The 23,623-nt window shown below is 49.5% G+C and overlaps 11 protein-coding genes and 1 pseudogene across 11 annotated transcripts, besides 17 other annotated features; all 12 read right to left on the bottom strand.

Moving 5' to 3' along the window:
- Nucleotides 1–39: a sequence feature (A-rich).
- Nucleotides 1–23,623: a sequence feature (heterozygous, non-Esmeraldo-like haplotype).
- Nucleotides 74–2,245, bottom strand: Tc00.1047053507513.130 (annotated as a pseudogene).
- Nucleotides 2,289–2,339: a microsatellite.
- Nucleotides 2,457–2,477: a microsatellite.
- Nucleotides 2,544–2,564: a sequence feature (AT_rich).
- Tc00.1047053507513.110 (uncharacterized protein) lies at nucleotides 3,030–4,688 on the bottom strand (the record flags this gene model as incomplete). Its single annotated transcript, XM_805782.1, has 1 exon — nucleotides 3,030–4,688. One exon carries the CDS (start codon nucleotides 4,686–4,688, stop codon nucleotides 3,030–3,032), a length of 1,659 nt encoding a protein of 552 aa, XP_810875.1.
- Nucleotides 4,643–4,666: a microsatellite.
- Nucleotides 4,712–4,769: a sequence feature (T-rich).
- Tc00.1047053507513.100 (hypothetical protein, conserved) lies at nucleotides 5,075–6,205 on the bottom strand (the record flags this gene model as incomplete). Its single annotated transcript, XM_805781.1, has 1 exon — nucleotides 5,075–6,205. The coding sequence occupies one exon, from the start codon at nucleotides 6,203–6,205 to the stop codon at nucleotides 5,075–5,077; it is 1,131 nt and encodes a 376-aa protein (XP_810874.1).
- Nucleotides 6,260–6,294: a repeat region.
- Tc00.1047053507513.90 (RNA-editing complex protein MP100, putative) lies at nucleotides 6,491–9,259 on the bottom strand (the record flags this gene model as incomplete). The annotated part of the gene is made up of 1 exon (XM_805780.1): nucleotides 6,491–9,259. One exon carries the CDS (start codon nucleotides 9,257–9,259, stop codon nucleotides 6,491–6,493), a length of 2,769 nt encoding a protein of 922 aa, XP_810873.1.
- Nucleotides 9,338–9,366: a sequence feature (AT_rich).
- Nucleotides 9,461–9,510: a sequence feature (T-rich).
- Nucleotides 9,718–9,745: a microsatellite.
- Nucleotides 9,932–11,764, bottom strand: Tc00.1047053507513.80 (hypothetical protein, conserved; the record flags this gene model as incomplete). Its single annotated transcript, XM_805779.1, has 1 exon — nucleotides 9,932–11,764. The coding sequence occupies one exon, from the start codon at nucleotides 11,762–11,764 to the stop codon at nucleotides 9,932–9,934; it is 1,833 nt and encodes a 610-aa protein (XP_810872.1).
- On the bottom strand, nucleotides 12,233–12,682 carry Tc00.1047053507513.70 (40S ribosomal protein S16, putative; the record flags this gene model as incomplete). The annotated part of the gene is made up of 1 exon (XM_805778.1): nucleotides 12,233–12,682. One exon carries the CDS (start codon nucleotides 12,680–12,682, stop codon nucleotides 12,233–12,235), a length of 450 nt encoding a protein of 149 aa, XP_810871.1.
- Nucleotides 12,948–13,397, bottom strand: Tc00.1047053507513.60 (40S ribosomal protein S16, putative; the record flags this gene model as incomplete). Its single annotated transcript, XM_805777.1, has 1 exon — nucleotides 12,948–13,397. One exon carries the CDS (start codon nucleotides 13,395–13,397, stop codon nucleotides 12,948–12,950), a length of 450 nt encoding a protein of 149 aa, XP_810870.1.
- Tc00.1047053507513.50 (heat shock 70 kDa protein, putative) lies at nucleotides 13,733–16,321 on the bottom strand (the record flags this gene model as incomplete). The annotated part of the gene is made up of 1 exon (XM_805776.1): nucleotides 13,733–16,321. The coding sequence occupies one exon, from the start codon at nucleotides 16,319–16,321 to the stop codon at nucleotides 13,733–13,735; it is 2,589 nt and encodes an 862-aa protein (XP_810869.1).
- Nucleotides 16,478–16,498: a microsatellite.
- Nucleotides 16,600–16,629: a microsatellite.
- Tc00.1047053507513.40 (hypothetical protein, conserved) lies at nucleotides 17,173–18,147 on the bottom strand (the record flags this gene model as incomplete). The annotated part of the gene is made up of 1 exon (XM_805775.1): nucleotides 17,173–18,147. One exon carries the CDS (start codon nucleotides 18,145–18,147, stop codon nucleotides 17,173–17,175), a length of 975 nt encoding a protein of 324 aa, XP_810868.1.
- Tc00.1047053507513.30 (hypothetical protein, conserved) lies at nucleotides 18,546–19,046 on the bottom strand (the record flags this gene model as incomplete). Its single annotated transcript, XM_805774.1, has 1 exon — nucleotides 18,546–19,046. The coding sequence occupies one exon, from the start codon at nucleotides 19,044–19,046 to the stop codon at nucleotides 18,546–18,548; it is 501 nt and encodes a 166-aa protein (XP_810867.1).
- Nucleotides 19,072–19,094: a microsatellite.
- Nucleotides 19,259–19,337: a sequence feature (T-rich).
- Tc00.1047053507513.20 (hypothetical protein, conserved) lies at nucleotides 19,633–21,810 on the bottom strand (the record flags this gene model as incomplete). The annotated part of the gene is made up of 1 exon (XM_805773.1): nucleotides 19,633–21,810. One exon carries the CDS (start codon nucleotides 21,808–21,810, stop codon nucleotides 19,633–19,635), a length of 2,178 nt encoding a protein of 725 aa, XP_810866.1.
- Nucleotides 22,059–22,098: a sequence feature (T-rich).
- Nucleotides 22,125–22,151: a microsatellite.
- On the bottom strand, nucleotides 22,432–23,623 carry Tc00.1047053507513.10 (hypothetical protein, conserved; the record flags this gene model as incomplete). The annotated part of the gene is made up of 1 exon (XM_805772.1): nucleotides 22,432–23,623. A coding segment is annotated over one exon (1,192 nt), but the record flags the coding sequence as incomplete, so codon positions are not given.

Here is a 23,623-nt window from a genome sequence, read left to right as displayed (position 1 = left end):
TTTTTTTTTTCTTTTTTTTTTGGTTTCTTCTTCTTCTTTGTATCTGCTGGTTGGCTAGTTATTTTGCATTTCGTTACAGGGCATCTGGGGCTGCTCCACCACGCACCGATGTGCGCTCAATCTCATTGGCTGTGTTTATCACTTGTTGCGCAAAACAAAGGGCCTCACTTAGCGGCGCCAGGTTCTCGTCCGTACTGTAACCGGGCCGCAGCTTCCAGTGCACGGTGCTGCTACGAGATCGAAAAAATGTCAGTCGTGAGGCGGGTGTGACTAAATTTTGTTTTGCCACTTCTTGAGTAGGAGACCGACGACCTCCACGTCCTCGTGGCTTCTCTCGCGCCACGTGGTGGGAAACTGTTGTAATGGGCACCATCCCCTGCGCGATACGGCTTTTAAGGGCACGAGCAGCCGCAAAATTTTCAATCCAGAGTGAAGACGTGCTGTCGACTGTGAGGTCTGTTCCTCGTGGCTTCACGCGTGAGGTGTGCTCGACGATGATGCTCTCCACATTAAAGTCCTCCGACTCGGCATCAACCTCGCAGACATGCGAAAGGTCCATACTTTCGTAGCCAATCGTTGAACCATGGTGAATTAAATTATGCTCGGCGAGGGACAATTTGTCGAGAATCGCTTCTGCAATTGGGGCGGCAGGGTGTTCTGTATGCTGCTTCCAGCGGTGGTAAGCATGAAACTCGAGTTCAAATGGAAATGCCACAGTTTTCTTCCGCATGACAACTTTGCCGATGGGAGCCGTACCGCTGCCAACAGCACCCACATTTCCATTTTCTTCATTAGCAGACTTCGGTGCCGCAACGGCCACGCCTGTCTCGTCCACAGAGAATACCGTCCATGTAAACGTTACACCAGAACTCTCCATGTCCAGTAAGACAAACCGATTCTCATGCGCATCCCACATAGCGCGTGCCACGGAACGACTCTGTCGCTCATTTGAGAAGAAACAAATTTTTACAAGAGAAAACACCGCCTCAGACTGAAGAGCGCCACACTCCCTGTCCACTGCACGAGAAACACATGTGGGTGCATCCTTCAAAAAATAAAGCTGCATAGACTCTTCATTCATACGTTGCACAAACTCGCTGAAGGTAGCGTACTTTAACGGCGTACTGTACGATCCTTCACGTGCGAGGCAGCAATAGGCCGCACCAAGGTTTAGGTTAATAGAAACATGTTGCATACGAACATCCTCCATGCTAAGAAGATGCTTAAACTCATCAAAAAAATACCTTCGAAGTGTGTCAAAGCGTGTAGCTGTAAGGACAGGGCTGTTTGCCACGGAAGACGGCTGACCCATATTGCTTGTATTGGAATCCCGCAATTCAACCGTCAGTGGGAGTACAGTTTCCTCATCCGCGTAAAAGTCCACATCCTCGCCTCTCTGGAACGTATCCCCCTCTTTTATTTCACGATTTTCTAGAGAGACTGTCTCATTTTCCCTTTGTGGCGCCTGTTCTTGTTCCATCGACTTTGTCTCTTCCGTCTGCTTTTCCTGTTCGCTATCAACTTTCCCATGTTGCTCGTCACACTCTTCTGAAATTGTCTCAGGGTCGCCATTGGCGTCCTCTTGACCGGGAAAACCCTCCGTTTGGAGTTCTTCAGAGTGGTCATGCTTCTCCTCCTCGGCCTTGTTGTTGTTGTTGTTGGTTCACAATTTGCATCTGTCGAATCATCCTCTACCGCCGGCCGCTGGGGGCGTGGCCTGCCAACGCTGATATTCACCAGACGAATGAGTTTATTCTGCAACTTGAACGGCTTTAACCCCTTGTGACCAAAAAGTTTCAGCGTGATGGGACGGGACGGGTTCTGCAGCTCACCAACAATGATGCAATACCGCCGTCGCTTCTCGCCACGAAAAAGAAGTTGTCGGACGGTGTCCGTCTCGTGCTCAGTTTCACATACACCAAAGTTTTCACGGATGTTTAGCGGAATATCACGCTTCTGCCCGCCGTACTCCGCTGCAAGATCCTCCTCCGGCACCCGTGGCGCCGGCGGATGGGAAACAGCCGGCAGAACGGTTGTTGTCACGGCCGTCAAGACAGACGCACCGTCGCTGACCGCACTCGCTTTGGTGTTGTTGACAAGAGGCTGATCCGCCCGCATTGGCTGATTGAATGTTCCCCGACCTCGTCTTCGAGGAATTACCGCAGGGGCGTTACCTGCCCCCGCCACCGAAGCAGGCCGCTCCTGTTGTTCTCGTTCTGGCTGTTGTACGGTAACTGATTCCATCGCCGCCTTGTGGTTCACTCCTGCCACCTTGTTGGAACGCGATTCACACACACACACACACACACACACACACACACACACACACAAACTCACACTTTTCCTTGCAGTTGCTGTGGGAACCGGTAGAAAAAGAAAAAGTATTTATTTATTCTTCTTGCCCCTCTCCTCCATTGTCCCCGCAGAGAAACAAAGAAGAGCACACACACACACACAGAGAGAGAGAGAGAGAGAGAAGCAAAAGCAAAGAGAGCAACAGGGGAAAAAAAAGCACAAATACACCAGCGTGTGTTTAAATACAGAAAAAATAAAAATAAAAAAAACAAAAAAGGGAAAGCAGTGAGAAGTCGGTACACACACAAAAAAAAAAAAAAGTGCGAGTAGTGATAAAAGCCAGTTTGACGGCGAACGGGGCCGTTGTCCCTCCGTTCCCGGCAACTCCACCACCCCTTCTTCGCCTTCCCCCTTCCCACTCATGGCAAGCGAGGACACAGCCACGCTATTACAAAAAGCGAAATTGAAACTCGATAATTGCCCAGGAAGTTAATAAGTATAATCATCCTCAGCATAGTGGTAGACCCACCCCTAATCTTCCTGTAAATGCACGTCTCCCAGAGAGATTTATTCCTTCTTTTTTTTTTTCTTGTTTTCTGCACTATTCCAAGACACTAAGCTTTATTGGAGTATTCGCACCATTATCTTAGGCACCGGTGAGGAAGTAACAAAGAGAGGGAAAGGAAATAGTACGCGCAAGCTCGATAAAGAGAAATAATAATGATAATAGTAAATCAATGCGAGGGACGAATGCGGAATCCACCAAAGACAGAAGCGGCACTGACCACGGAATTCCGCGACTCAGATCGACGATTCATGGATACTCTAGGAAAATGATCCGCGTATTTGTCGTTTTCCCCGTCGTCTGCCTGAGCATTCCAAGCTGTCCGGCCGTATGCCTTTTCAGGTGACGGCAGCTGCCGTGGATATGGATAAGACTGCAGTCCGACACCATTGCGCGAGTAAGAATAATGAGCCAGGTCATTCTGTGGCGCTGAACATGACGATTGCTGGACACCCAAACCACCATGAGTTCCGATTTGGCCCTGTCGCTGCTGTTGGTAGGGTGACGATGGCGGTGATGGTGGTGGTTGACGTTGAAAGTAGCCACTGCTTCCGCCAGTGTCGCCGCTGTCCTTTCCTCCCTTCATCTTGGCTGTTGGTTGGTCGGGGTAATTACATGCCACTGCATGTGGGACCGCAGGAACATAATGCGCATGATGATGGTGGCCAACACCAACAGTGGCAGTAGAAGGGCACGTGACCCTTGATGTCGGCACGACTGTTTTTTCCTCATCTGACAGCAGACTGAGCCGCAACTTCTCTAGTTCCCCCATGCACACGGAACAAATGATACTTTTTGTTACCGCGTTGTTGAGAACGCGATCGAGCGTCGTTCCGAGAGAGTCCTTCTGGCCCAATGACGGGGGATTCGCAGCCATTTTCTCTGGGTCGACTTCCCCCACGCCGGAGGTGAGGGCCCGCTGATACGCTAACTCATTAAACCCACGTGAGAGAGCAACCGTGAGTTCACCCACCTGCCGGACCAACTCTTGATTCTGTTCACGGAGAAATATAAGTGTTCGTTCCGCCTCATCTTTTTTGTCCACAGCCCTCGTCCGGCATTGCAGCTCACGTAGCGCCAGATCCTTTTCATACAACTTCATATTTGCCTCCTTCAGTGCCATTTCCATCGCCCCATACTCCTGCTTCATCTTCATCATCTGTGTGGTGAGGGCCTTGTTGGTGCGTGCCAAGGCCTCGTAGGAGCGTTGAAAGTCCAATGCCATCGCTTGTGATGTACCAGACGACAACATGAGTTTTTCCAGCAAATTCGTCTCATCCATAAGACGCTCCAGAGGATCCTTATACGTCTCAATCTGCATAAGTTCCCGTCCCTTCTCGCTAAAAGAAAAAACTGTCTGATGGCTGTTGTCACCCTTGTCGTTTCTGAGCTCGTTATTGTTATTATTTCCTGCGTCGTCCGTGAGAGGTGTCGCAGGCACCACAGTCAAATCCATATGTTGATTTGTTACAGACGCCGCGGAATCCACATAAGCCTCGGCAGCACCACGCGAAGACACCGAGGGTTCCGCCTCCCTCTCCTCCACCTTTGCCGTCGTCCTCTCTTCGGCTGCCGTGTCCTCGACAATTCTCTCCTCTTGAGCCCGGCGTTGCTTCATAAGCTCCTTCTTCAAGTCCCAGCATGTCTGCTTCGTCTTTGTGTTGTAGTAATATGTCCTCCCCGTCTCCTCCTGCTTCATGGTTTTCCAAACCCCGCTCTGAAGCAGCTGCTGCACCTCCTCATCCTTTACCCCCGCGTCCCCATTGACATCCATAACGGGTGTCTTCTTCTTCTTCCTCTTCTTCTCATCCTTTGACATGTCCGCCATTCAGAGTCTCGGCCTTGAGCCATAAAAAAAAAAAAAGAAAGAGGTTAAGAAAAATAAAACAATAAGAAAATAATACAAAAAGTAGGGAATCAACTAACAACGTCGACACTGCAGCTGGACAGCACATCGCCAAATGACCATCCTCCACTTCCCCAGGAAATAAAAAAAAGAAAGTAGACATATATATATATGAGGCTGATGGATCTCTCTTCCTCGCAAGCCTCGTGTGCAGCTTGAATACAGCAATGACAAAATGCAGCTCTCTTCAGTGGCCACTTCACTTCTTTATTCCCCTTTCGGCCGTTGTTGTTGTTCTTCTTCTTTTTTTGTTGTTGGCGGTGGTGGTGTTAATCTTTTCTCTCGTCTTTTCGTCCGTCTTTCATTCCTCAATCAATCTTCCTACCGTACTTATCCACACGAAAAAACGTTTGTCCCAAAGACCGCGGTTTCAGCATGTTGTTTTTCACGTACGTTCCGTAGCGACCGCTTTTACGACATGCCTCCTCCATGCGTTTATTTGCATGCGCCCACTCCTTCTCTCCGGGGTATTTAATGTGCTTCCACGAATTGCCCTTCTCCGAGGGGAGGGAAGGCACAAAGGAGACGCTCACCTCCCTGTCATTTGCAACAATGCTCGTAAAGTGATGATAAATCAACTTCTCTTCAGCATACCGCTGCATCGCCTGACACATTTCCCTTATTTTACCAATGGCCGCCTCGGGAGACTGAAACTCCTTGATGGTGATTTTAACAGGATGACGTTTCTTAATATCCTCCACAATCTTTTTGCTTTTCCACCCTACAAAATGTGCATCGACCACGTCTCGAAAAGAATGATCAACAAGCTCACGTATCTTGCCCCCTGCCTGATCACTACCCCCACGATGACTGCTTCCTTCCTGCTTCTCTTCTTCACGGAGAGCCTCTAGTTCGGGGCCCACAAGCCCTAAAATTCGAGGAATCTCACGACGAATACGACAGTACGCAACATCTCCGCGAGTTCCCATCTGCACCAGATTCATCTCTCGCTCTTGTGCTTGTTCCAGTGCCTCTGACAAATCACAGGGGCTTAATGACATTTTCGTCTCTCTGCCGGATTCAGGGTCCTCCACATGGGTGATATGAACTGTCGGCTGTGTAATGAGAGTGTCCATGGGATGCTGCTGCAGGTACGCCCTAACCTTCTGCGTCGCTGCATCCGGTGCATTCTCAGGAAGAAGATCACGTACAATTGCATCAAGGCTTTTCTTTGCTACGTGGATTGCCGCATCCTTCTGCACACTGAGAGTGGGGTCAAAGACGTAATCGTCTTCGGATGAATTGGTGCCCTCACGACCCCCACCCGCTGTCGTAGAAAAATAACGTGCTTGTAGATTCCATGACGTAAATGGAGCCACCTGCAGGTTCAATGGAGAAAAAAAAAACGGCAACGGAAGACGTGCTGAACGACGCCAACAGCTGGTAGCGCAAAAAACCAGCAGAGGACGGCACATCTTACAGAACACCATTTTTTTCATCAAGAAACCACAAAAGAAAGCAATGCCCAGCCCCCCGCACCCACACTAAAGTGAAGGGAAAGAAAAAGAGAGAGAGAGAGAGCAAAAGAACACAAAACTGCAGCGTTCCACCCACCCACACCAAGAAAAAGAAAAAAAAAAAACAGGGAGAACCACAAAGGACGGCACAGTGACCTCGTCGTGGCTCAACGGCAAAACCTCACGCATGCGTGAAGAATAAAACACCCGCAAACACACACAGAGAAAAAGAGGAAAAACACGGAAATGTAAAAGAAAAAAAGCCCATCACGGCTTCAATGCAAACGTCATGCTTACACCGTAGTGATCCGAGGGAAACAAGTAGCCAGGAGCGTCCTTATTGCCATTCTCGTCGTTCACACTTTTAGTGCCTACAAGGTGCCCCTCCACCGGAGCAAGACGACGACTGCGCAAAAACAATTTATCCGAACGTCCAAAAAACATCTCTTCCACCTTCAGTTTGCAAAATGTATTCGTCTCGTCCATCGTTTTTCCAGCATCGTGTGGGTAAATAAGCGGCCAACAATCAACGTATTGTGATTCCGCCGGCATAAGAAACTCATTTGTGGGCCAGTCGTTAAAGTCGCCCATCGTCACAACATCACCAGTCAATGTCTTTAACATGTGATGCCGCAACGCGGAATCTTGGGAGGTACGTGCCGTCTCATGAGATTTTGTGTACGGGGCCAAAAGATGTGCAGCGGCCACGTGCACGGGCCCATGTGGCAACTGAAGACACACAACAGGCATTAAAGAGACGTGATTTGTCCACGCGGGAACATTAAGATATGTAATGCTTTGAACTGGAAATCGCCGGCGGTGCACGAGCATGAGCACACCCCAAGGTGAAATAGATGGACTTGTGTAACCGCATGAGAAGTAATAATTCTCGCGCATCCACGGCTGTTTTGAAAGAAATTCCCAGAAAACGGGTTCAACTTCTTGCATGCCTACAACATCTGCATCCTCTTGCTGAATAACCCTTGCGAGAACGGGGTACCGTTTCGGGGAACACCAATCAATACCAGGCATTCCCAACGGGGTTGGCTTTCCGCTATACCGATCAAACATGACATTCCACGTAAGCAACTTTAATGTCGTCTGGTTTTTGTTGGATGATCGACCTCCTTCTTTGCTACTACGCGCCGAGTGAGGAGTTAACACAGGATCAGAAGCATCTTTCTGCGCCGTCGCTTCCAATTTAACTTCATTTTCCGTTGCCGTTTCTGTTGCTGGTGGCGATTCTGTATCCTTCTTTGTTAAATCCTTCCCCTGTAATGCCGTGGCTGTCGCTTCGGTGCCTTTTATTGTGTTTGTTGTCGTTCCTTTTTCTCCCTCCGCTCCACATGGGAAGTTCACGATTGGCTCCCACGTCCCACTGGAGGGTGCAAAGTGCGACGGTCCATCACGAGACATATTTATTTCCAACGTCATACCTTTTATAGCGTTACGTTCACGACGCGTCTCACCCTGATAACTGCGGACACCAACATCAACGTACTCAAACCGCCAAAGTTGCGTCTTCTCACTCTGCAGCCAGCAATACGATGGGGAAAGACACAAACACTTGTTTGGTTTCATGGGATTAGCATATGACAAAACTTCTCTCACAATTCTATGAGCCTCAGCCGTGCTCGCTGTGGTGATTGTCTTGCCAACATCCGGCTTTGGTGCGACACCAACATATTGATGAATCAAACTTTCCACCGTAGCTGGCAAAGATTGACAGAGAATTGTGTATTCTGCAGCCGTCAGAGGGCGTTTTTCCGGCGCCTGTTCATTCTTCTCAGTTGAACCCGTGGCGTTAAGACGCGGCACGGCACAACGAGCAATGCGGTATGGCGAAGTACCGCAAAGTGCGCTAAGATGCCCTGCGAATTGAACCAAAGTGGGGGTCGAGGAATGGGCTTGCGGTGGCGATGGCATTATGGGGAGGTAATCATACTCCGGTGTCCCACCGAGGCATAACATGGCGTGTGTCTGTAGCGTGTGCTCCAGATGCATCTCAGATACTGCGTCGGTTCGAGGTACCGCCTCCTTACGGGCTACCATCTGCAGTATGCGGCAAAGAAGAGGAACATTTAGGCGAAGCGCATTTCCAGAGACGTCTTCAAACAAAAACGACCCTTCCGCAGATGCAGATGATGTCGCTTGGTGGCCACTCGGTGACGGTGTGGCGTCGGGAGTCGGCGTGGCGGTTATACTACTCATGTAGCGCTCCACCAACTCTTGGAAGCCCACACCCGAAATCGGGTTGAGCTCCGTCGCAGAGGCACCGTGAGCGAGAAGAAATAAGAAAAGAATGTCTGTACGCATCTTTGCTATCGCGACGCTCTCCCCTTCCTTCGCCTTCTTGTCCAGCTCGAGCCATTCAAGAATGTCCTGTAGACGCATTTGTCGCAAGTCGGCGTTATTCTGCACGACACTAGTGATGTTGTAGAAGGGGGATAGGGCCATCACATTCAGATACAACTCGGATGCGCCAATGAAGCAAAGTGAGTCCACGCTCCCGTTAAAGGTTTCGCGAGACGCCAGGTCCAACGCCCACGCAGACATCTTTTGTTCCACACATCCATGAACACATGTGCCGGAGAACACAACCTCCCCGGGCACAATTTGCCGTTCTGGCATCATGCGCACCAGACGCTCCTCCACTGCCTGCATGAGGGCTGTTCCCGGGAGGCGCATAAGACGACCTTCGACTTTCCGCGTCAGACTACTCGTCCGCGTGCGTTCTGCCTTCAACAGTGCCTCTGCACCATCCATGGCGATAAGAAGTGACTTCTTGCAGCGCACCTTCTTGAGCAGCTGCTGCAGCGTTTGTGCCACGTGGCGCGCCACTTCCTTGTGTCGTCGTTGCTCCGTCGTCACATTTTTGGCAAGACGCAGCCCCATTGCGACAAGTGCCGTCGCATCCACGGCAACATAGTCACACTCCACCTCTTTCTTTGTGATCAACAGCTGAAAACGATCACTTACCTTCGACTGTCGGTATGTCGTCGCGGCAAAGCGGCACCACGTCCGCGATAGGGCCATCTTGATGTGCGCCGCGTTGTGTGCTCGTTCAACGACAAAAATTCCTTCCACTCCCTCCTTTCTTTTTTTTTTTCTTGCAAAATAATAAATAAATAAATATTTATATTCCTTTTGACTTCTTGCGTGAAAGGAATGCGACAGCCACCCACACAAAAAAAAAAAAAATCAAAACACACACACACCCTCCCGTCACCCTTATCCAAAAAAGAAAGCACAACGAAACCAAAAAAAAAAAGGAAAATAAAAAAAAACGCACTGAAGAGAAATTGCCAATTCACCAACAACTGCGCAACAATTATGCGGTCTCAATAAAAAAACCCAAAAGACTCACAGAGACGGACAAACACACACACAAAAAAAAAGGAGTCCACTCGTACACCACGCGCCAATTGACAGCCAGAGAGAGAGAGAGAGCCACTTGCTCAGTTCCAGACATGTCTCATGTGCGCAGAGACCAGAAAAAAAAAAAAAGAAAAAAAAAAAAAAGATGTCCAATTGCTTCATATTGGCATACTTGTTTGCCTCAACACTACAACTCAACATCATTCCCCGTCCCTCTGTTTTTTTTTTCTTCTCGCCCCTTCTCCTCCTCTTCCTCTCACCTTTTCATCCCTCATTGTTTCCTCATTTTTCTTGTATTCTGTCACTCTATGTAAAGTGTATCTTTGATCGTTAACTCTGTTGCAGCTCCTGCTTTAATTCATTATTTTCCTCATCTGCATGAATAGAAGAAGAAGAAGCTGGAGCAACCCCCTCGGTCGTTTCTGTATGCTTTTTTTCGGTCCCACGTGTTCTTTGAACCGGTTGAATCACGTCAGCCTTTTTCAATAAATCAAGTTTCATCCTCTCGCTTGTGTATAACTGCATGAATTTCACATATCGCTTCCCTGCGACGCTAAAAGCAACATCTGTAATATCCAGCGGATGGCGGTCCTTTCCCTCAACCAAATTCTTCTTTTTTCCCGCTATTGTGGCTGCTGCAGAATTGTCCTCGTCCATAACATTACCAGCGTCCTCCCCAGGCTCCTCCGCAACTGTGGTATCTTCACCCTCCTGCTTTTTCTTCTTCACTGTTCGTGGTTTCGCGGAAGCCACTAACGGGAGGTGAAGCAACGAGGCAAACGGTACATGAATAACTTCCTCCGCACGAATAAGACGCTGGAGAACCCGCAATGCCTTCTGCGACTCCGGTTCCGCAAGTGGGGGTCTCCAGAATGGCGACTGTGTTGGTGATGGTAAAGTGGGAAGTGGCGACGACACCGTTTTAACGGAGCCAGTCGCTGTCAACATTTTCCTTGCAAGAAGTGTTGTCAATGGCATCTCCTCCATGTCCACGGACTCTGTCTTACTTTCTTGCCCAGGCAACTTTAACTGTACCAGTCGTCTCCTCTGACCATCCTGTGTTGATGCTGCAGACGCAGAAGGGGTTTCCACCTTCACCGTCTTTTGTCGAGTCGCCGGCTTACTCGCACCCCCTCTCGACCTTTTAACAGTTGGTGCATTCGCTGCGTCAACGCCATTGGTGTCACGCAATCGTTTTCTTCCTGCTCGATTCGATGCCGTCTCGACAGTATCCGACGGCACATTTGACTTTAGCGGTGTCCGACTTTTTTTGCCTGAAGCCTCCCCCTGCGCAGAGACCCCACTGCTTCTCTGTGACTTGGCCACCCCGTGTGGTTTACCCGTCATGGGGCAAAACGAAGTCCGGAGACCGCACACCTGGCACGGCTCATGCAACCCACTGATCCTTCCTGTAACTAGCAAGTTGAGAGGGACATCATCATCATCATCAATAATCGCCTTGGTGTCACTGTCGTCGTTCTGCTCTTTCTCCGTGACACGCCGCCTTTTCGAAGGAGCTGATGTATCGGTCCGTGACAAAACCTGCTGTGAACTTGCCGCAGAACTCCTTGTCCGTGAATCTTTCTTTCCTTTTTCTGTGGTCGTGGCCGCCGTTGCCGTGGTGGCCCCACCCTCTCGTGTTTTCTTTCCTTCCCGTGAAGCATCCTTGCCATCGCGAAACACGACACTGGCACCCGGCAGTGTCTTGAGGCGTGCTGAGACGCTATCGAGGGTCAACCCAAACCACCGTGGTCCACGCACCACCATGCCGCCATTGGCGTCACGCTTCTCCCCCACAATTTCCCCCAACCTCTCCGAAAAGTCCTGCGCGGCCGCATCAAACGCCTTTCGCCACGGAGTGGAAGGATTATCGCCGCTGTGGACAACGTCTGGTCGATCACTGCGGATGACCTCAAAAAGTGAACCCCCATCCAGCCCTTTCTTGATCGAGGCCGTGAAGTACACGTCAGCCACGTGCGCGTCCGCACCTTCATCACCTGGAAACAGCACTTTTGCCTTCTCACCAAGTGCGTTTCCGCCAGCACCAATAAAGACGCCTCGCTCAATCGTATAGCCTACCGGGTACGGCATAGCCTTGTGTTTGTTACGATAAATAAACCGCGGGTCGTCCACAATCGAACCCAATGACACAATGCGTAGCATTTCTATTCAAATGTGACGTAAAAACAATTCTACTGCTCTACACCCTTTTCCAGAAATAAAAGGATGATACCAATTCCACTTCTTCCTGTTGGTTCCCTCCCCCTCTTCTCCTTCGCCCTCCCTCCTCGTCGTCGCGCTGACCTGCAATGCCTAAACAAGAAAACACACTTACACACACACATACAAAAATAACAAGAGAGAAAACGGGTGAAAAGAAAAAGGAGGGTTGAGGCACAGCAAGAGATTCCACACGAAACGCGCAATAATAATACAAGGGAAGAGGAAAGAAGAAAAAGAGGCAAAGGAGCGTGGTGCACACACACACAACTCCCTTCCCCCATCCTCCTTCCCGCTCACACATCCACAAAAATAGAAACGGCATACGCCCACAAGTAAAAATTGTTAAATTCAAAAAAAAAAAGCAAACTAAATAAGGTTGCACTCAAAAGAGAAATAACGCTGAATCCATTAACGGTATGACTTCGTGAAGCGGGTACGGGCAGAGTGACGGCCCCATTTCTTTGGCTCGCAGCGGCGTGGGTCGGCAATGAGAAGATACTTGTCGTACGCAAGATACTTGTCCTTCAGTGCGGCCTTCTCCACCTCGTTCTTGTACTTCTGGTAGTACGCAACGAGGCCCTTGGCGATGGCCTGGCGAGTGGCATAGGCCTGGGCAACCTGGCCAGCACCACGGACTGTTACATCGATGCGCAGGCGAGCAAACTGGCGGGAACCGACCACATTCACGGCCTCCATAATCTTCGCACGGAGCGTCTCCGGGAGAATCTGGGAAACAGGGACGCCGTTCACGCGAATGTTGCATTGCGCAGCCTTCGTCACCGTAGCGACAGCAATAGCCGTCTTCTTCTTGCCGAAGGTCTGCACCTGCTTGTGCGTGTGGCTCTTCTCAGCAGTCATTTCAGTGCTACATCAGGGTCAAAAAAGAATGCAAGAAAGGCATTTTACATTCAACACACATAAAATAAAAGAGCGTAAAGAAATCTGCTGAAAAAAGCACAGCTGCATTAAACACCGGCAGCACAAATAAAAGCTTAAAAAAAAAAAAAAAGAAATAATACCAACTCGAAAAAGTGGCAGCACGTCCTTTCCCTTTTCCCTTGAGAAAGAAAAAAAGCGCCCGTCCTCTACTATTGTTGCAACAAAGACAACAAAAACGTAATACTTAACGGTATGACTTCGTGAAGCGGGTACGGGCAGAGTGACGGCCCCATTTCTTTGGCTCGCAGCGGCGTGGGTCGGCAATGAGAAGATACTTGTCGTACGCAAGATACTTGTCCTTCAGTGCGGCCTTCTCCACCTCGTTCTTGTACTTCTGGTAGTACGCAACGAGGCCCTTGGCGATGGCCTGGCGAGTGGCATAGGCCTGGGCAACCTGGCCAGCACCACGGACTGTTACATCGATGCGCAGGCGAGCAAACTGGCGGGAACCGACCACATTCACGGCCTCCATAATCTTCGCACGGAGCGTCTCCGGGAGAATCTGGGAAACAGGGACGCCGTTCACGCGAATGTTGCATTGCGCAGCCTTCGTCACCGTAGCGACAGCAATAGCCGTCTTCTTCTTGCCGAAGGTCTGCACCTGCTTGTGCGTGTGGCTCTTCTCAGCAGTCATGGCGGCTAGCCCTATGAAATGTAATTTTTAAAAGGAAAATGGCATGACAACGTGAAAATGCATACAACTACAATGCGCATGCATGTGAGTTAAATAACAGATGTGAATCGGGAGCTGAGTGTTTTAAAAAATCATGATGGTCAAACGCAAACAAAATCCGGTTCATATTGTCTTTCTTGTTGTTGCTGGCAAAACAGCGAAGTTGATGTGATTGTCCATGGCAATAACGATAATAAAAAAATACGGCAGGTGGCATCCAGACGGATGTTCTACTGACATTCCCCCTCCCCTACCCCCACCAGTTGCACACCAAACAACATAATAATAATAATAAACTACATGGACACACTTCGGTCCCCTCTAAAGAGGCTGGCCGAGGCATCGGCTGGAGTACTCATCTCCGCTCTCTTCTGTGTCCTCTGACACTGCTCTTGTGCCTTGGCATTCTCATTCAATTGAGTCTCCAGTTCTTCCATGTCCACCATACCCTTCACAACTGTCATGGTCTGCAAATCAAGTGCAAGGTCACGCCTTCTCGCGTGATCCTCACTTATTGGTTCGTCAATCGGCGCCATTGCTAGTATCACCTCCAACATCTCTTCATGAGTCATGGGCCGCTGCATTTCTTGTGGGGAAATAGGACTTCCCACCGCCTCACCAGCCTCAACTGCACGCTTTACTTCTTGCCAGGAGCCTTCTTCTCCTGGTGGTGTCGGCGGCTCTCGCCACGCACGGTCCTCCACCTGTGCCTCAAAAAAGGAGCTGCGAGTGGACTCTGTCATGACGACATCCGCACCACGCAAGGCGGGATGACCCGCTTCTACAAGTTCCTGGGCCTCAGAACTCGTCTTTGGTAGCGGAACGGGACGTCGGATAATTTTGGGACCTTTTGGCTTTGCCTTCTGTCCTCCATGATCGTTTTTTGCCTTATCCGTCTCTAATGTTGATGTTGCCTTTGGTTTTTCCGTTTTTGCTATTGCTTCTGCTGGATAAGAACCTGGCGTACTTTTCGCGTTATCCTCCTCACCGCAATAATTGACGGGGATCGCCTTGGCAAAGTTGACCGTCCCTTCAGTCGTGAGTGCGGAGACGTTGTCTTCCGCATTGCCCTCCAGCTCATCCAGCGTCTGCTCCAACTCTCTCACGGTACGATGCAGCTCCTCCTCGTGATCGTGAAAGTTGTGCACCATGTACTGCCAGAACTTGAGCTGCTCACTCAACTGCCTTACACGCTTCTCTTGCATTCCTTGCCGTTTGTTAGAATCTGCCGTCACACGGCGCATAACAAAGTTGGCATCGTTCTCCGCTCGCTCCAGTAACAAACGGCGATGACATGCACTCTCAAACTCCACCAGTTCCTTCGCATATTTGGCAATGTCCTCATCACTCAGACCCTTTGCACGACCACGCCAACGCTGGCCAATCGCGTTGGGATTCACGGACCGTGTAATCCATGCGTTCATTCGATTCCAAATACGACGGAAAGTTCCGCCATGTCGCATTGCCTGTGCTGTGCCGCTTAAAAACCGTGTGTTCGCCGATAAATCATGAAACTTGTCTTGTAACATTGCTCCACGAATGGCGGCGCCAATAGCCACGGCGTAATCTGCCGGGCAGGTATCCTCTGCGGAAACAGGACATCCAAAATACTCCGACAGCATGCGTCGAACAGGAGGATCCCGCGTCATGGCACCGACGAGCAGCACATGGTCAATATCCTTAACATGAATTCCAGTGTGTTCAAACAGCTTGTTCAGGCATTCTACGCAGCGAACCCGCAAAGGACGCGTTATTTCAACGTACTCTTCATGTGTTAAGGTCGCCTCAAGGGGAACAATATCACGCAACCTCTCAGAAAAGTGAAAGGCGCGATTATATCCATAGTAGGGTTCTGTGGAATGCGTGAAGTGAATCTTTGCCTTCTCTGCTTCAAGGATAAGCTGGCGGTACGTTGCCACGCCTTGGCCCACGTTTCCCTCCGCGTCCTCCAGTGGAACACGCCATTTACGCTCAAACTGCTCCAGGAAATGTTGCGATAGCACCGCATCCCAGTCGTCGCCGCCAAGAAGTGGATCGCCATGCGTGGCCACGAGTGTGAAGGTGCCACGGCGTTGATCGTGTTCCATGATGGCGCAGTCCAGTGTGCCGCCGCCCAAGTCAAATACGAGGGACCGTACAATACACTGCTTGAACAGTTGCGTTCCCTCCGCATCGCCATCCTTGTCGCGACGCAGGACGGTGTGTGTCAGACACGCTGCCGACGGTTCATCGATCACCTCAAGAACATCAAAGCCCGCCGCTAATGCCGCATCCTCTGTTGCAACTTTTTGCTGCGGCGTAAAGAAGGCTGGAACACTCACAACGACGGCGTCCACGGGCTCCTTCAGGTACTTTTCCGACTCATGCTTCAGGTACCGCAAAAACATGGCAATGATGTGCACAACGGTGTACGTCCGGCCCATGATTTCTACAGCCACCTCCCCCTTCTCGTTGATCGTCAACATGTTCGTCTTGTGAATCTGGGATTGAACCCGACCGAGCTCACCCACACCCCTACCGATAAGTCGCTTGCCACTGCACAGCGTTGCGCTTGCACTGGTGCGAACGCACGCCCGAGCTTCCTCCCCGTACAGGCGAACCTTGTGATTCTTGTCAAATGTAATCGCAGTCGGGAACACCCAAGATCCCGTTGGAGAAGGAATAATTTTTGGTTTGTTCGTTTCCTTATCAATGTACGAGATGCAACTGTTTGTCGTGCCAAGATCAATGCCAATCACACGACCGTCGCGCTCACGGGTCTCCTCCTTTACCACAACAAAACGATTGCGTGTGGCCTCATCCAACTCCATCCGCCGTTTTGCCTCCATCTCCATAGAGTGCTGCATGTTCACAGTGCTGCCCGGGCGCCGTGGGGGCATGGGCATTGGGAGCTGCTGAAGGAACACGCGTGTGCGTTGAAACCTAAACACACCACAGAAACGCATTTCCCAAAAATCCTCTCGAACGACAGAAATACACACACAAACAAACAAAAAAAAAAAGAAGAAAAATATTTGCGAATTGCCACATCCACCTCCCAAACACACACACACACACACACATAGATGGAGAAAAGGAAAAAGAGAGAGAGAGGGGCATTTAAAGTTATTTGTATAAATAAAACATACGGGGGAACAACAGTGGCAACATGCAAACTTCGCACATACATATATATATATATATATATATATATGGCAAAGATAAAAGGACCTAAATTTCGTTTCTTTTTTTCTATTTTTCTTTTGTTCACTGAGTTTTTGTGATCCAAGAAGCTGCAATTGGGGAATCCTGAGGCCGTTCATTTCCCTGCGCGGGTGGCAGCGGTGGCAGAAGGCGCTCAACAATTGGGGCGACTGCGCAGTTCACGGCCACGGCGACAAGAGCGCTCGCGATGGGGTAAACAAATTCGGCGTCCCACAGAAACTGATGATCCATTTGCCTCCTACAAGAATGCGTTCTCTTGTTCTCCAAACAAAACCCGTCAAAGAAATAAGAAGAAGAAAAAAAAAAAGAGAAAATAATTCCCGCAGAAGTTCCACACTGTCATTATTCCGCGTAAATGAACATTTCTACAGTTTCACCCGAATGAATACACACACACGCACAAAGAGATGAATATACACAAAAAGGCATGGATGTATGTCATGCATGTAAATAGGCACCCGTTACTTCCTTTTTCCTTTTGTTTCTTCCCTCTCCTCAGCAACCAGCACCCAAGAGAGTGGAGGAGCATGTACTAGTCGGAATCACTGTGAACAAGACGGTACAACTGCCGACGCAGCCGCTCCTTCTCCGATTCCGCCACCTGTTTGCTGTGGAGAATCTGCGGCAGCCAACACCTCTCCAGCTTTGACTGCAAAAACAACAGTCGTCCTTTATGCATCTCCTCCAGAAGGAAGGCAATAAGATTCACAGCGTAACGTGTCAAGCACAGCTCCAGCAGCACACACAGGATACGAGACAATGCGCTATAAAATCCGATTGTAACTTCACTGTCACTGACGCTCCCGTCATGAACATCGCTACGGGGCACCAACATCTTGTACCGTGCCCGCCAATTCCGGTGTCGGTCCAATATGCCACTCTCCTCATCGTAAAGGCGCCACCCGTAAAAGCGAAGAAAAACAACGTAACTGTAGTGTACGCGATCCATCATGCTGGGATGACGAAGCTGCTTGTAGTCCTTCCATGTCAATGCTTGAGACATCTCACAATAAGAAATCAAAGAGTCTTTGGTAAACTCTCCATTCTTCTTCACGCTGATCTGATCCGCCTCCGTTAGTGTGCATCCCTCCGTCCTCGTGCCAAGCTGCACCGACGGCATGAGAAGCCAAAGTAATCGATTCCAGTTAAGCTGAAGCAGTTCAAGCCCGTCTGGACTAGAAAGTCGTGCTGACTGCTCTTCTTCCGAAAAGGATGTGCCGTCCCGACACGGCGGTAAAAGTGCCTGATGAAGGGCAATAACATGTAAACAACTCGTAACATTCTGCGTCTCTCCCTCCTTTTGAGGGGGAAGCCGCACTTGGACGGGACGACTACCGCGATAAAATGACACAGACGGATGTTCCCTAAAGTCCCCTCCCGCCGCCGCCACTTCATCGGCACTCTCACGCAGTCTCGCAAGATGAGCCTCGAGATCACCTCCAAGATCCGGTGTTGACTGCAATGACAACTCGGGACATTCCTTCTGACTTTCTTGAACCTTCCCCATTGCGTGTTGTTTTTTCCCCCCTTCCTCCTTTTCGTTGTTGCTGAAGAATCCTTGGACAATGAAAGGGGAAATCTCTGCGGCAGAAAAAAAAAAAAAACGGCAATGACGGACCGGAACTCCCCCACACGTGCCAGATACAACCAAAGCAATGCATGCTTATATATATGTATGTATGCACCAACAGACACATACGCAGAAAAGACCAACAACAAAATGTCACCAAACGGAAGGCCAAAAACAGCGTCGCCCTACCTCCCCACCCATTTCTCTCACGTCAGTTTTATCCAGCATTGCGTGCACCCAAAAAGAGAGAGACACGCAGATTCACGCGCTAAATGTGGGACGGGAAAAAAAGAGGGACTTCGTTAATTTAATTGCCCTTGAGGCGCGTGTTGCTCTCATTCCTCCGAGCGACGGTCCAACGGATGCAGTTTTGGCAGCGCCACCACCGGTCTCGCCACGGGGGCTCCACGATAACGTCCACGGAACATCTCCGTGTCTCCGTACGGCGACGGTAAAAAGCCCTGCAACGGCCTCTCCCCAACACCACCGCCGCCCACTCGCCACTCAAACCCAAAGTGCAACACATCCTTCAACTTCTTCGCACTCTCCAACTCCTGCACATCGCGGAGTGTTCCAACTAGTTTTTTATTCACAAACAATAATGGCAATTCGGGGGTTTGAGCCACCTCCAGAAGCTGCCGGTGTAGGGATTCTGCATAAATGTGATGGTCCAGCTGTACCACCTTCATCCGCGTGCAGTACCACGACACATAGTGACGCAGGTGGCCAGTTTCAATGGGGCGTGATCCAACAGTAAACATCACGGCCCAGTAGCGGTCCATGTACTCCTTTAAATGTGGCGAGAGAAATGGGCGCCATCGCTCGGACGAGGGCATGTCGACCAAAGTCACACACACACACAGAGAGAGAGAGAGAGGGAGAGACACACGCAACTTTGTTGCCCTTTTTTTTCCCCCGAATAAAAAGTGAGAGATCAAAAAAAAAAAAAAAAAGATCAAAAAGCACAAGGGAAAACATTCAGTCATATGCAGGCATTTCCTCCTTTGACAGAAGGAAATTGACCCACCACGAGTGGCGATTCCACACCAAAAGAGAAAAAAGAAGCAAAAGAAATAACACAGACACAAAGACACACACACACACAAAAAAAAAAAAAAAGGAAAGAACTCGGCTGTTAAAAAAAGAGTTTTCGGCACACCTCACCGTAGCAATATGTTTACCCAGTAAAAGGCACGTGCTTTCTGTAATGAGAATCACAAATAAAACAAAGAACAGAGAGCCTGCCTATATATCTATATATATATATGCCAGTGTGCCTTCTAGTGTAGGGCACGAAGTGATAGATGGACGCATGCGCTTCTGAAAGTTACACGCACATTCCGCACTTCTTTTTTTTTTTTTTTTTATCCTTCGAGAGTCAATGGACACCACCCACTAAAAAATTCCGTCCACCTTGTGTCATCACACACTGCCCCCACTACAGTGTTTCCTTGACTTGGGAAGTAAACTGCGGCTGAAGGCCCGCATGGTGTGCAGGTCTCGCTTGTCCAGCCCCAACTCCAATGCAAGTTGACGTGTGCGAAGGGGCAGAAACTCATTTTCCGGTGATACTTCTCGCATCATCGCAGAACATGTCAGCCGATGGCCTTCCCACCGCCGCCACTCCACAGCTCTGCCACAATCTAAGCAAAGAACGATCTGATGCTTTTCCTGGTGTGGTTCCAGTCGCTCCAGCGGAATACGTGTGTTACACTCGCTGCACCATCGAACCTGTCGGATGCATTCATTCCAATGGCTGTAAAATTCATTGGTAGGCACATATGACTTGCAGTTGCGACACCACTGCTCGGCAGCGGTAGAAAGTGGACGGTTAGAAATGCGTTGATAATAAATACGTGTCGGCTCATGAATCATTCCGTCCAAACGCACAAAGTCTTGTATCCGCTGAATGCTAAAGTCATCAAAAGAGCGCATACGAGCAAGAATATTTCCAAGATCATTTGTATCCGCAAGACGGTGGCAATCAATATCTACGTTGTATGCATGTTGGTAATTTAGAATATTCAATGGGGAGATATTTTGCCGTGGGAATAATGGGAATTGTTGAATCTCGTAACGTACCTCGGGATAAAAAGAGTGGTAAACACTAACACGCATTCGAGGCACTTCGACGGTGCGATGTACAGATGGAAAGTGCACCACGAGCACGTGTTCCTTCACTTGCAGCACCTCACCCACGGTACCCGGGGGCACACCAAAGGAAGCCGGAGCACCTAACAAGAGATGCACCGATGATCCCACGTCAAGATTTAACGAGTCAACGAGAGAAAACGACGAGAGTAGAGAAGACTGCAACAACATGCTCACAACGTAATTCCCAATCTCCGTCCGCTTCAGTGTACGAAAACGAGGTGGTAATACTCGAATTGCTGGTTGTTTCGGAAAACGAGATGTAAACTTTACGATAGCCTCCACGTTGGAGATTAATTTCTGAGGTGGCAACGACGCAACATGGCCGGCGAAAAGACTGCCGCTTTCTTTGCTCTTATCATTGTTATTATTGCTCTCATGTTTACTGTGACGTCTACCACTCCCGCAAGACGACTCGTTGGAAGCACCGTCCTCCTCCTCATCATCAACATCACTTCCGTCTGCATCCTCCACCCCTCGGCTTTCGTCTTCCTTCCCCACAGTCAACCCTCGCGTCGCGGATCGTGCCTCCAGCTCTTCAATATCACCCGGTGTGAGGAGACCGAAGTACGCCTTGTTAACCAACGACGTGAGTCTCCGTGCCTGTCCGTGAATTTTCTCCAACAGCCGTTGCCGCGGGAAGAGCTCATCCCAGTTGTCCAGCTGATAAACGTAGCCGCCCGTGTCGCTGCTGGGGTGTACGGGCAGATGCCAAAAGTCTGCGGCGGCAAAAACGCGAAGGCCACCAAACGGCTCTCTCGGGCGTCCACGCAGGTCCCGGCAAACTCGGTCAATGGAGGTGAGGATGGTGGGGGCTATTTGATCGACGGCGTCAAAAATAAATACATCCGCCGTCGCCAGGCTGGGAACACAAGAGGCATATGTGGACTCGCACAGACGCACATGACGCCCCAAAGCGCCCTCAAGTTGATCCTGCGACGGAAGCTCGTTTTTCCCAAAGTAGCGCAGTCCGAGGAAGTGATGCAGCAGCATTCCGTCTATGCGACAAGCACGTCGTGAATCCGCAGACACATACACCACCTTCTTCCCCTTCCTTTCACACACCTCACCGATGGCCCTAAGAATTGTCATTTTGCCTGTATGATAGGCACCACAGAAAATGATGTTCTCCTCGGAGGCAAGAGCCTCGGCAACATAGCGCTGGGTACTCGCCGAGTTTTTGTGGCGCAGTGCATGGATGTCACCTTTAAACCCGTGAGGGTCCACCTCACGCACGAGATGGCCAAAGCCACGTGCAGCCGTCAAGAGCAATGGTGAGAAAAGCACGGGAGATCTTTCAATGGACATAAACCCCATTGAGCGGCACAAACCACTGGCAAGTGGTCCATGCCTGGTGGCTGTACTCATCAGCCTACGCAGAAGTGCACCGCCAGCATAATGTGCCTTGTTTCTGCGCTCCGAAGCGGCAGTGAACCAGCGGCCAGGCATTTTCCTCCCACCGACTCACTGGCCAAACTGACAAAACACAGCGAAAAGGGAAAAAAGAAAAGAATATTTTTTGTGAAAAAAGTCCCAATTAAAGAGGCAAACTACTTTTTTTCCCCCCTTTTCCTCTTCTGTTTGACGCACAACCCTAAGAAAAGAAAAAAACAAAAAAGTAGTTGAAGCTGCGGCAATCGTAAAGCACACACACACACAGAGAGAGAGAGAAAGAGAGAAATAAAAAGCGAAACCTCATAAAAGCAAAAATAAAAATATAAAATATAAAAAAATAAACACGTTTCCACCTTCTCAGCCCGTCCTTTTTTTTTTTTTTTTTTTTTTTTTTTGCGTTCCGCCCACCCTCGCGCAAAATAAAAGAAAAGGGAAAAAGGGGGTCAGCGTGTGACAAAACGCATCTGTAAGTATGCATGCATGCGCGGCTATCTGCACTTTGGACACGTTACTTTTTCTTTCTTATTGTTGTTGTTTTTGTTCTCCGATTCTTCCTCCTCCTACATTTCCCCCTTCCACCCCTGTGACGCGGCTCACAACGCACCATTCAGCAAAATAATCACAAAAACACAACTTCTCTCCCTTCACCTCCTCTTCAGCTTCTAATAAGGAACCCTATGATTCCATCAAATGTTCTCGCCGTGGCAGCTCCACCGGCTCACTATCCGTTAAAGTCACAACGTGGCGCCTACGCTGAAACCAGTACACAATTTTAAGTTCTTTTTCCTCCTCTGTGAAAGGATCGGGGTCAGTGAATCCCACAAGTTTGCTTTTCGAACCCTCAGGTAACACAAGCTGCGAGTCCCGAACAAAGTTCTGAAGCGGAACTGTAACGTCTAGCACCAGAACAGATGATGCAACGGCATCTTCTTCGGTGATAATTTCTTTACTCTTAGAGGCAGATCCCGCTAGAGACGCTGTCAGCTTCGTTCGCCACCGTCGCCACCACGGCAACCGTTGTGACGCATTCGCCGCTCCGTTTTTCACCGGCGAACAAAGTGACTCCGGGTAGCGAGGATTCAGTACACCATACTTCGCATTGATGATAACAAGTCCACCAATTTTCTCTTCCGCTAAACGGTTTCGTAAGGAAAGAACTTCCACCGCCTTCTGCTCGTGCATAGCACGCACACGCGCCAAGTCCATTTCCGTCCTGTGCTCTAAACGGCGCTGACGATAAATCGTTGCTAGCCTCGAGCGCTGGAATGGGTGCCAAGCAACTCGTGCCGCACGATAACACACCCACGGCGTCATCAACCATAATAGTACCCACCGAAACTCAGAAGAAATAAACGCCGCAATTGGAATTTCAATGCGATGTTGTTTCCGCGTGTAAAGGAAAGAGATAGTATTCGTCGCCCTCCCCCTGCTGTTACGCGTCTTGTAACCAATAGGAAGGATGGATAAAGATAGGTCGGTTGCAAATCCAATGCCAATCGATTGCCACTCGCTAGTATTGTACCATGCCTCAAAACCAATGCGACCGAATCCGCTCAAAGGCAACAATGAGACGGTCTGGGAGATAAATCCCCGCTTCTCCTTTCCAGTTTCCTCCTTCTTTTTATCGTTACTTGTGATGAATGATCCGTTGTACAAAACAAACGCCAGAACCCCATACCCCATAGAGACAGAAAAACTTTTATTTAGCCCATCCGCAAAACGAAAGACGCTGGTTTTTAAAACACCATTCTCTGTGAGAGACATAATCAAGGTGTTCTCCAATGACCATACACGAGAGAGTTTTCGATAGAGGGATACCTCATACCGCTCCAGTAAACTCCAGGCATGAGAAAGAGTAACTTGTTTA

This window comes from Trypanosoma cruzi, genomic scaffold, assembly GCF_000209065.1.
Source record: "Trypanosoma cruzi strain CL Brener 1047053516027 genomic scaffold, whole genome shotgun sequence".
Classification (NCBI taxonomy): Eukaryota; Euglenozoa; class Kinetoplastea; order Trypanosomatida; family Trypanosomatidae; genus Trypanosoma; species Trypanosoma cruzi.
The sequence above is the reverse complement of the archived record's forward strand: the minus strand, read 5'-3'. Positions and strand labels throughout refer to the sequence as shown.